We start from the raw sequence: 12,314 nt of genomic DNA, 5'->3' as shown, positions 1-12,314 counted from the left end.
ATTTTTAGTTGTTTTCTCTTTTTTAAAGGAAGAATTCATTTGGTTTGTGTGTGTGTGTTGGGGGAAAATAATTGGTAAATATAATGGGTTGCATAAGAAGAAAATGATTAAAAATGTGGAAGAATGCAGAGAGCCTGAATACTGCTGTAACTCCTGGATATAGTTGCCTAATATCAATTAAATTGAATTATTTATTTTTAGTCGATTGTGTTCACATATTCTACTTATGCTAGACTTTTAAAAACCTCTTCGTTTGACTTAGTCTGAAATTTAATTCGTTGGGTTTTTAAAAAATTATACTCTCTAACTGCAGCCTATGTTTTGGTATGGGGAGTTAGTAACTGCCCTTTGTTCTATTTCAGATCCATGTATGTCACTGAGTCCACCATGCTTCACGGAAGAAGACAGATTTAGTCTGGAAGCTCTTCAAACAATACATAAACAAATGGATGATGACAAAGATGGTGGAATTGAAGTGGATGAAAGTGATGAAGTAGGTGGAAAAACTTTTTCCCTAGTATTCTCATAAAACAAAATGAGGTTTTAGTCCTAAATTTTCTCATTATTCCTCATTACTCATATGAGTCAACTTCTTTAACATTTTTAGTGTTTCTCTTTACTTTTTAATTTTACCCTTTGTATTTACGTGTTTTTTTTTTCCTTTTCTTTTTTTCTCCATGTAATTACCAAGGCTTCCCAGTATTGTAAGAATGCTTGGTCTCATGTTTTTGGATTTCTCACACGTACGTGCTATTCTCACTCTGTCAGTTACTTGCTGCCTTCAAACTACCACAATTTAATGGCTTAAAATGACAATAGTTTATTATTTATTCTAATTCTCTGAGTTGATGGGGCTCAGCTGGGCACCTTTTCTGTTCCCCTGGGTATGGGCCAGGGTCACTGTGGCAGTTCCATTCACTTGGAATATCTAAGATGACCTCTGAACCTTGAGTCTCTTTCCATGTGGCATCTTACCATCGGGGAGGCTCACTCAAGCTCCCTTACAGCATGGCAGCTGGCTTCCAGATGCTAGTGTTCCCAGAAAACAAGTTCCCGTGTGAAAGTGCTTATCGTGCCTCTGCTTGCCAATGCCTATTAACATCCAGTTGGCTAAAGCGAGTTTTGGCTAAGCTCGGAGTCCATGTGGGAGAGGATTATACAGGAGCATGAATTCCAGGAGATGCGGTTTATTGGGGGTCACCTATGTGATAATCCACTGCAGTCACTGTACAGGTAAATAAGGCTTCATTTCGTAGGCATTCTCCTCTTCCTCCTGATCTGGTGTTTCGCTTCATTCTCCGTAGAAGTTGTTTTCTTTATTCGGCTGCAGTCTCATTCTAACCAAATTCTGTCATTTCTCAGGCCTCTAACCTCTTTGTTGTACTTGTCACTGTTGAGATGCTTCTCTTTTAGTTTATATGATACTAAGTTATGTTCTTTTTCACATTGTTATGTAATGTTGTATAGCAGTGGTGTCCTCTAATCATATTGTTATTTAATCACATTGTTATTATCTAGCAGTAACGTTTTCTAAGGATCAGTCCTGGGCCTGCTATATAAAGCATTTACCGTGAGAATGTTCATTCATTTTTAGGTTACTGCTGATTCCTCCATCTCTCAGCCAGTCCAGATTCCTGATTTACTTGCATTGTTTTCTGCCTGACATCTTTTGAGGGCTCTTTTGCTTTCGACTTAGAGTTTCTCTAAAACAAAATCCCAGTTTTTCTCGTTGAAATCCTTCTCTGTTGAATGGTACCCCTGGACCTACTTCTCAATTCTTTTTCTTCCAAATCAGGAATCGGCAGGCTTTTTCTGTAAAGGACCATGCTGCGGCTTGAAGTGTGTCCCATCCAAAAAGCGTATTTTGAAGGCCTAACCCCTGTTATCTCAGAATGTGACCTTGCTTGGAAACAGGGTCACTTCAGATGTGATTAGTTAAAATGAGGGTATACGCGAGGAGCATGGACCCTTACTCCGATGTGCTTGTGTCCTGATAAGAGAGAACGTCACGTGGAGACACACAGGGAGAAGGTGACTCGATGACTCGATGGCAATGGAGGCGGAGATTGGAGTTACACAGATCCAAGTCCAGGAATGATAAGGATCGCTGGTAACACCAGAGGCTGAAAGAAAGGCATGGGGCAGCGTCTTCCTTGGGGCTTTGGGGAGTGCGTGGCCTTGCTGACACCTTGAGTTCAGACTTACAGCCTCTAGAACTGGGAGAAAATAAATTTCTGTTGTTTTAAGCCATCCAGTTTGTGGCACTTTGTTGCAGCAGCCCTAGGAAACTAGTACAGGCCAGCTACTAAAGATTTTAGATTTTGTGGGCCTCCTGTTGTAACTGCTCAGCTCCCCCATTGTAGTGCCAAGCAGCCGTGACAGTAAGTGTGTGAACTAATGGGCAGGGCTGTGTTCCAGTAAAACTCGACTTGCAAAAACAAGCAGTAGCTTTAGTTTGCCAGCCCCGGCTATAAATAAAATCTCGTGTTCTTAAAATTCATCTCTTTTTCTTCCTTTCTCACTTATCTGTTCTAGTTATTTGCTTGCTCCATTTTCATGTAGGTATCTTGTGCCTAGATGATCGCCTCTAAGTTTTTCTTCTTTAATCCATCACGAATATCATCACTTTGAGAGTGTTTTTCTCTAGTGAAGAAACATAACTGATTTTTTTTTTATTGCTTATTAGATCAGTCTTATATTTAATGTCTCTGCATTTACTGACTTCTGCTTACTGAGGTAACCTCTTCTCATTGTGGTTAAATCATTTTAGTTAGACTGCAGTGCCATTAATATCAAACTCGTGGTTTCTAGTTCTAAATAGTTCAATTTATTTCATACATCTGTGGAACCACAGATGACAGGACAACTGTTATACTATGTCTCCAATTTAAAAAAGGATTTGAAGTATGTAAATATATTCTGTTTGTCATAGGTAGAATGAGTGAAATGAAATTGGTGGATTATTGAGTTTTGCTATTACTGGAAACCATTAAGTAGTCATTTATCGTGAGTCATTTTCTTATACTGAGTAATTCATTCAACATCATCATCATTCTGTCTCTTTACACACATAATACCCACACACACACAATGAAACTATAAGATTACTTTTAGTAATAATACTTGGAATTACTAGCAATGAATTGTTCTTTCTAATCTTCCCAAGATTGTCTAAGTGTTTTATTATTATATTGCCAATATAATTGCTTAAGAATTTGAATGTCAAATATACTATTATAACGTAAATTCTGTTTACTCCATAAATTATTTCTGTCCATATAAATTATGGAATAAATAGAATTTATGTTGGCATATTTGATACTTTTTATAGAGGAAATTATTTTCTAGGCTAAATAGCTTTCCTAAAATTATTGTTGTACATTTTCTTAGTCATTTATAGTATAATGTATTAGTTTTATCAAATTCCACGCCAGCTTTGAAGTGTGTAGTGTTTAGTGTATGAATGGCCTGTGCAGTTTTATAATTGTTTAGCAATTAAATTGGAGGTAACTTTTAACATTAAACTTTGTGGTACTGTGTGGAAAGGACACGATTTTAAGTTATTGCACGGATGGTGCCCCCTTTTCCTTTGATTTTGGTATTGCTTGTGGACCTAATCATTGCTCAGCATTGTTTTAGGTTAAGAAATGTACTAATGCTGAGTGATAATTTTGTGGGGAGGGAGAGGTGGAACTGGGAAAGCATATATGGTTAATCTTAAGAGTCTTAGTATTACAAAATGTTTGAAAAGACGGGTGTACAGTTTCACTTTTGAAGCTGGAATCGTTTTAGATAGCCACATTTCAGAAGTTAAAAACTAACTTACTGAGATTGGTTAATTTTGTGCCTAGAATTAGGCTAGATTCTTTATTTTAAAAATCTTCATAATAAAAACTACTTTTGTCATTGACGTACGAAGTTACAAATATTACTAATCTGGGGTGTTTTCTGACACCAGTCAGTTCTTCATTTCTCCATCACCAACTGGGTGTCCAACTCAATTCAATTCTGACAGCGTCTACCTGGAGTCATGTCACATCCCGCAGGTTAAAGGGCTCTGTCCCACAAGACTGCCCCCCACTTCACATGCCAGTCACAGTCTCAGGCCATGCCTCTGACTGACCTACCCTCAACCACTGTTGCCACAGCCCCCTTTTCAGGTTTGATAATTTCCTGCAATGGCTCACAAAACTCAGTAAAACCCTTTACTTGCGTTTACTGGTTTATTATGAAGGATACAACTCCGGAACAAGAGATGAATAGGACAAGGTATGGAAGGAGGTAGGTGAGGAGCTTCCATGCCCTCAGGGTTTGCCTCCCTCCCAGCATCTCCCACCACCTCTGTATGTTCACTACCTGGAAGTGCTCTGAATCTCAGAGTTCAAGAGGTTTTGTTTTTTTTGTTTTTTCCTTTTTTTATAGAGCTCAGTTTCCCCAGAGGTCATGTGGGTGGGACTGAATGGTCCAATCTCTAATCACTCAGTCTTTGTGGTGACCAGTCTCATCCTGAGGCGCTTGGGAGACCAACCCTGAGTCATCTCATTAGCATGAACTCAGGTATAGTCAAAGGGGCAAAAGACACTCCTATCACTCAGGAAATTTCAGGAGTTTTAAGGGTTCTGTGCTGGGACCAGGGACAAAGACCAAATACATTATTATATCACAATTACAAAAATGTTTAAATCTGAAAAAAATAACAAAAATTCACATTTTCTTAATCATTAAAAATACCTTCAAAGGAAAGATCTGTTAAAATTGTGTGTAATATATAGAGAGGTAATAGGAAGCTTATGCAGATATTTGGCAGCCTATTTAACGTATTTGATTATATACGAGTTCCTAGAATTACAAATTATTTTAATTTTTACCTCACCATCAGATACTAAATGCTCAAATGTGTGAAGGGCTATCATCATCACTGTGCCAAACACAGTAGGCGTGCATGGCTATATTTTATACTTCAATGGAATTCTTATAGAGTCCTTTAAATTTCAGTGGAATTCTAAACATTTGTAATAAAAACTTAGTTCTAAAAACTTTATGTTAAAAAGTATATGAAAAGAGCTTAGGATTCTATCAGTCTGATCGGTGAACTTTGTTTAAAAACAAATGATATCTTTTCTATGTATTTAATATTAATATTTAAAAGCAAATACAGTAAACCTTTATATTTTATTAGTACCTAAAAGAATCTGGAAATCCACTGTCCCATTTTCTGTTGAGCACTTAAAACTGAGGAGTGTTACGAGTATAAAGTGCACTTCAAATTTTGAAGATTTATATGAGAAAAATAATGTAAAATATCTACCGTATTTTGCCGTGTATAATGTGCTCCCATGTATAATACACACCCACATTTTTGGCCCAAACTTTCAGGGGGAAAAATCATTCGTTTTAATTTTTTAATTCAAATTTTTATTTGTTTATATTTAGATACTTGATTTTTGTATTCTAAAGGAATTTTAGCATTTATTTTTTAACATGATACAAGAAATTTTATGTAACAAATAATTATAAAACACAAGAACAGACACAAGGTACAAGAAATTTATGTATCGGTAACAAATTTATGATATTTACACATCATAGAAGACCAAGAACTCTTCGCTGTTGCAAGTTCATCATAAGTTCAACAACACCGATGATCATATTCCAGGGTATTTTGCATACGGACATTGTTATTAATTTCTAGAGTTACACTTTTAACTCATTCATAAGCATAAATAAAAGAATTAAAAACATTTATATAGTTCTGGAATTAGCACTACTCATGTGTAATGTGCATCCTTATTTTTCCCTCACAAATTTGGACCAAAAAGTGCGCATTATGCATGGCAAAATACGGTAAATGTTAAAATACTGACTGCATGTAGGAAATGATTTTATTATGGACATATTGGGTTATATGAAATATATAAAATTAATTTTACTTGTTTCTTTTTACTTTTTAAGATGACTTCTAGAAAACTTAAAATCACATAGATCATAGTTTCTGTCTGTTGGACAGCACTGATTTAGAAACTGGTGTGCTATGTAGGTTTTAAGGAATGACCTTTTAATTCTGCAGTTCTGGTAGTAGTTTGGTACCTTCAATTCAGTATAGCTATATTTTGATTTGTATTTCTTGTTAAAGTGTCTCTTTTTTGAAGAAGTAAGTAGTAATACTATTGTGGGCCTCTAGCAGCCATTATTAGGAAACCACAATTTTAATAGGAAACCTTAGTGAAACATTTAAAAATACTTTATTAACTGTAATGTTTGGTTTGAAATGTTGCTTTTTTTAAATTTAGAAAAATAGCATTTCAAAAAGCTAGTTCGAAACTTAATTTTTTTTATCTTTTGTGCCCTCTGTTTTTTTTCTCACATGAGAAAGTATTTACTTTTCTAATTTATTCATTCTTTTTATATGGAGTTAATATTTGAAGGTCTATTATATGCCAGATACTCTAGGTCTTGGAGTATGTCAGGAACAAACAGACAATATTTCACATCAATCTTTAAGCCCTCAAGCTAACATTCTGTTTGGGCTTGCGGGATGACAAACTAAACAAAAAATTAAATAAGCCAGGAAAGGAGGATTAGGACAGATAGATGATGGGTGGTTGTAATTTTAAATAGGGTGGACATGGTAGGCTTCATAAGAAGGTAACAGTTAAAGTGTGCTGTATGCAGTACTTGTACAAATAAGAGAATATGTATCTGGCAATTTTCCAGAGCTATTCAAAAACCGGGTTTGGAGGATTTAGGGGTGTTTCAGATTAGGAACAGGATGGAAAGCTTTTGTTCTCTAGGTCATTGTCTTTTGCCCCACGATCAAAAAGATGTCAATATATGCTGAGTCTGTGACCTGTTTAGATTGAGTTGTTGATTACAGTCATGTTTGAATGTTCTGTCAATATTGAAGATGTTTTTGAAAGTGTAGGTACTTGATCAGCAAATAATGTAAGAGATATGAATGGTTTTGTTCCCTGAGCACAACAGTAGGAACGAGTGAGAATTCACATTGTTGTTGCCTTCTCGGTGACTGAAAAATTTATTACAGTTTCTAATGTGTATGAACTTTGTTTTGTTTTTACTTTTTCCTTTTAAATAAAATTGAAAAAAACAACAACTCCTTCTCTTTTTCTAATTTTTCTTCCTTTTTATCCGTTCTTCCCTTTCATTGATGGCCTTCAGAATAGTTCTAGAAACCAACTTCTTACCAGTTGGTTTCATATAGTCAGTTTTAAGACCAACTTATATGAAAAATCTGATTGTACCTTGTATTTCAATTTTTCTTACATTAGCTGTTTTGCCTGAAAAACACTTTTGTCATCAGTTGTCTGTTAACCTCAGAAAACTTAGTTAACAGCACAGACATATCTGATCTGAAACAAGGAGAGTCATTTATGAAAAGAAGTGAAAGTAGGGTTGGAAAAAACTAGTAGAAAATACTTTTAAAAATAGGATCAGTGAGTTTTGAATTATGTGGAGTAGTGTTTCTAAAAGAATAAATGGATGTGTTCTTTACTGAAATTTTCTAAGTTAAAAATTTAACTTATGTGTTAGTTATCTATTGCTGTGTAACAAATTTACCCGAAACAGTCATGGCTTACAACAGTATGCATTTATTGTCTCATGGTTTCTGTGGGTCAGAAATCTAGGTGCAGCTTAGCTGGGTCTTCTGTCTCTGGGTCTCTCACAGGCATGCAGTTAAGATGTCAGTTGGTAGTGCAGTCACTATGGAAACAGTATGGAAGTTCCTCAAAACATTAAAAAATAGAACTACCATATGACCCAGCAGACCCACTTCTGGGTATTTATCTGAAGAAATCCAAAACACTAATTCAAAAAGATACATGCATCCCTGTGTTCATTGCAGCATTATTTACAATAGCTAAAATGGCAGCAAGCTAAGTGTCTATTGATAGACAATTAGATAAAGGAGATGTGGTACATATATACAATGTAGTATTACTCAGCCACAAAAAGAATGAAATTTTACCATTTGTGACAACATGGATGGACCTAGAGGGTATTGTGCTGAGTGGAGTAAGTCAGACAGAGAAAGACAAATACCATATGATTTTACTTACATAAGGATTCTGAGAAACAAAATAAATGAACAAAGAGAATAGAAACTCATAGATACAGAGAACAAACTGATGGTTCCCTGATGAGAGGGGGGTTGGGGGACTGGGTGTACAAGGAGAAAGTATTAAGAAAAACAAATTGGCAGTTTCAAAATAGTCACAGAGATGTACAGTGCAGCATAGGGAACACAATAATATTGCAGTAACTGTGTATGGTGCCCGGTGGGTACTAGACTAGTCAAGGGGATCACTTCGTGAGATATAAATGCCTGACCACCATGCTGTACACCTGAAACTAATATAATATTGAGTGTCAAATCTAATTGAAAAATAAAAAAAATGTAAAAACTATGTGCAGTTTTATATTAAAGCAATTGTTTCGCATTCCTGTTCCATTATTTTTGAATTTACCTCAGCAAGCGTTTCTTCCTAGTAAATGCTGTTGCAGACGGGAAGGGGGCAGAGGAGTAGGCGTGTGAACCAGGACCCGCATCTGTGCTCCTTCGCTTCTCGCCTGCCAGGACTGCCAGTCCTGCTCCTCTCCTCCCCCTCCTCTCCTGGGCCTTTGCAGGATCACAGCATGGCACTGCCTTTATGTAATCTATTTTTTTCAGTTTCAGCACATTTCACATATTGTCTCCTCTTCTAAAAGATCTCTGAGTTCGGGTGGGTACAGATGCTATTGAGTCCCATTTCACAAATGAATTAAATAAAATTGTACCTTTAGCATGAACTCTATGTCATATATTGTTGTCATTCTAGATGGGGTGACTGTAGAATTCATCATCCAAACTGGAATACTTGGGAGAATAAGCGAGAGTGCTATTAATAATTACACCAGGGCAACAGTGTAAATGAGCGCTGTCTCAGGCAAATGGGGCCTTATAATTAGTTCTCTCTCTGTCTTATCACAGTCAGCTTGTCATTGTATTAACTTACCTTTATCTGGATCTTGCTCCTTCACTACGTTGTTATGAAGTTGATCTAAGTGTTGTGCCATAGTTTGTGCTATTAGGAAAGCTTGGATCTAGTAGTTTATCACATACATGATATCGAATAGTCTTTTTATATGGTACAACTTTGCTAGTAATGTGACAGAGACTCGGGTATTTTTTTTTTTTCATTCCTTTTTCTTAAAGTGCTTTTTTTTGTCTTTAGTCTCTGTAAATAGCAGAGCTTAACAATATTTTCTGTATTAACTTAAAATAATACTCATTGACCCTTTCTTTGATTTTTTTAAAGAATTTTTTTCTTTTGAGTAGTAAGCTTGCTGGCTTTCCCAAATTTTCATATCTGAAGACTTATATAATAGTCAGAATTTTCCTGTGGGCCTATCCAGTGTTCGGCCTGCCAGAATTTCTCCCAGGACTTAGGGCTGCAGTCACTAACCACATGGTTATCAGAAGTCCATTTTGCTCGAGAAAGCTGTGTGTGTGGTATTAAGGTAAGGTGTTCTGTATCGGAGACAGATGTAAGGTGAATTGTTTCTAGCCTTAGGTAACCTCAGCATGCGTCCATTACAACAAAGTGCTTTATAAAGCATTTATGCTGACTCACGTTTCTCTTCAGCGATGTTGTTTTGAGATAGGTAGGACAGGACAGGTGGCATCCCTGGTTTTACAGATGAGGAAACAGAAGGTTGGAGATGTTAGGACCCATAGTGTGTGTGAGGAGAACTGGACTAGAGCTCAGCTATTCCAACTTCCGTGTACTCTCCAGGAAAGGTTTAGACACAGTTCCAAGGTGTTAAGGATTCGTAATCAGTTTTGAGTCCAGAACACTGAAAGAACCTCCCTGTACTCATTCTTGAACTGTGTTTCTATTAGTGACCTCAGTTTGAGTTGGAAACCTTTGGATATTGATGCAGCTCTTTCACTAAGACCTCCTACCTGCGTGTTCTTTTATTTGGTTTGAATCATTCTGACTTATGTCTTGAGTGTTATCTTAAGCTTGGATGGAGACTCCACCTTGCCTCACCGTATTTAGGCTTTCTCTCCTGGCCTTCTGGGGCTGGCCTGACTTGATACTGTGTATGAGCCAGTCCTGGCACAACCAAGTGTCGATGACTTGCTCTTTCCTACCCCCCTGGCCTTTTACAGTGTTATTAGGTCTGGAGGCTGAAACTATAGGGCTGTTACACTCAACTGCTAAACAGCACTTGTATAAAACTGAAAGAGTATTTTTACCTTGGTCCTGAAAATGTTTAAAATAATTATAAAAGATATTTAGAGCCTTTTCATTTTAATTGCTCATCCTTGCCAACTGACCTTTAAAAATTTTTTTGTATCCCGTAAGTACCTAAAATTTCTTTGAGATCTTAGCTGAGGAGATACAAAAATTTTAATGGACTTTAAAAAATTATTTTTATTTTTAAATAAATTTTATTGGGGAATATTGGGGAGCAGTGTGTTTCTCCAGGGCCCATCAGCTCCAAGTCGTTGTCCTTCAATCTAGTTGTGGAGATTGAATCAAGTCCAGTTACCATTTTCAATTTAGTTGCAGAGGCGCAGCCCACCATCCCATGAGGGAATTGAACTGGCAACCTTGTTGTTGAGAGTTCGCGCTCTAACCATCTGGGCCAACCGGCTGCCCCTCTGGCAGCTCAGTGGCAGCTCATTGTCTTCAATCTTGTAAAACTATTTAAAAAATCAAATAGTTGATTGTTGTTTGGTTCTCATTTTCTTTTTATTTTATTTTCCCTGGTCCCCTCAAGGGCTTGGGTAGTAAGCCAACACTCTTGACTAAGGGCACTGTTGACTATTCAGTGAAAAACAAAGCACACCTAATGTTTTAAAGTTACTATTTATGTATATACACACTGAACTAAATATGGGGCAGAACGAACAATCAAGCATCGACCTCCGTGAGTGCATCATCTAGTAGGGCATATAATGTCATACATGTATAATACGAGACATATCATGGCAAGTTATGTAGTAGGAATCCACATGAATTTTGAAAGTGCTCTTGTGTTTCAGAAGAGAGAGGGCACATCTGTTTGGGGAACATGAAGAAAAACTTGGGAAGGAGTCCTTGAGATGGACTTTTGGAAATGGGTATAGTTTTTACAGGTGTAGGTAGGACATACTAAGATGAAGGTAGGTCAAGGTATGGAAAAAGCATTAAAGCAAGAATGTAGGGTACTAATTTATGCAGTAGGGAATAATTCAGTCTGACTGCAGCGTGGTGTTGTGGGGATGGGATTGAAAAGAGCTTGCTTGGTCTTCCTTCCTGCTTCTGGCTACTTGTCCTCTGATTTCTTCATTGTTACCGCTTTTCTTGCACCCTTAAATGTATGTATTTCACAAGATTTATTTTTTTAAGACTTAAATTTTTCAGAGTGGTTTTAGGTTTACAACAAAATTGAGAGGGAGGAACAGATTTCCATATACCCTGTACCCCACACAAGTGTAGTCTCACGTTAACAGCCATCACTCACCAGAGGTACATTTTTCACCAAGAATGAACCTACACTGACACATCATAATCACCCCAAGTCCATAGTTTACTTTAGGGTTCATTCTTGGTATTGTACATTCTGTGGGTTTGGACAAATGTATAGTGACATATATTCATCATTATAATATCATGCTGCCCTAAAAATCCTCAGTCATTATTGTTTCAGATATTTCTTCTGTTCCTTTTGCTCCTTCTTCTCCTTTTGGTATTCCCATTACATGTATGTTACACTTTTTGTTGTCCCACATCCTTTGGATATTCTGTTCTCTCTTTTTTTCAGTCTTTGTTCTCTTTGCTTTTGGGTTTTTGAGCTTTCTGTTGGTATACCCACTAGCTCAGCAGGAGGTGACTTATTCCCCAATATTTACTGTGGGAATCTGGTCAAGCTCCTGGAGGTAAATCTCAGAATATCGTGGGGGCTCTTGTAGGGTAGGAAGAAACTTTCCTCTACTGTCCTAGGTTCTTTTGACTGGTCTAATAATTAAATCTGCATGAGACTAAATACCAAGAGAAAATAATCAAATTGAATTACATATGTACGCATGGAAATCCACATGCATGAGAGAGTCAGAGACCCCACACATATAAGACCAGAGACGGAAAGAGACAATGAGGTACATATGACATTCTGAACTTTAGAAGATGTAAGGCACCTTGGGGCTTCAGAGGGTTGTTGCAGGACATTAAGAAGAGCAGATAGGTGTTCAGTAATAGTGTTTGTCTTGCAATATAGATAGGTCAACAAAGTTTATCTCTGATAATCTCTTATGGGCAAGATCTCGA

The 12,314-nt window shown here is 36.9% G+C and overlaps 1 protein-coding gene across 2 annotated transcripts in view; it reads left to right on the top strand.

Moving 5' to 3' along the window:
- STIM2 (stromal interaction molecule 2) overlaps nt 1-12,314 on the top strand; it is a 145,533-nt gene that overhangs the window by 56,557 nt on the left and 76,662 nt on the right. For both annotated transcript variants that reach the window (XM_019743897.3, XM_019743898.3), the window contains exon 2: nt 363-493. In XM_019743897.3, coding sequence (XP_019599456.2) covers nt 363-493 — 131 coding nt within the window. The remainder of the gene's footprint in view (nt 1-362; nt 494-12,314) is intronic.

This window comes from Rhinolophus sinicus, chromosome 1, assembly GCF_057876585.1.
Source record: "Rhinolophus sinicus isolate RSI-liver-muscle chromosome 1, RSI-T2T, whole genome shotgun sequence".
NCBI lineage: Eukaryota > Metazoa > Chordata > Mammalia > Chiroptera > Rhinolophidae > Rhinolophus > Rhinolophus sinicus.
This window is presented reverse-complemented; position numbering and strand designations above follow the sequence as displayed.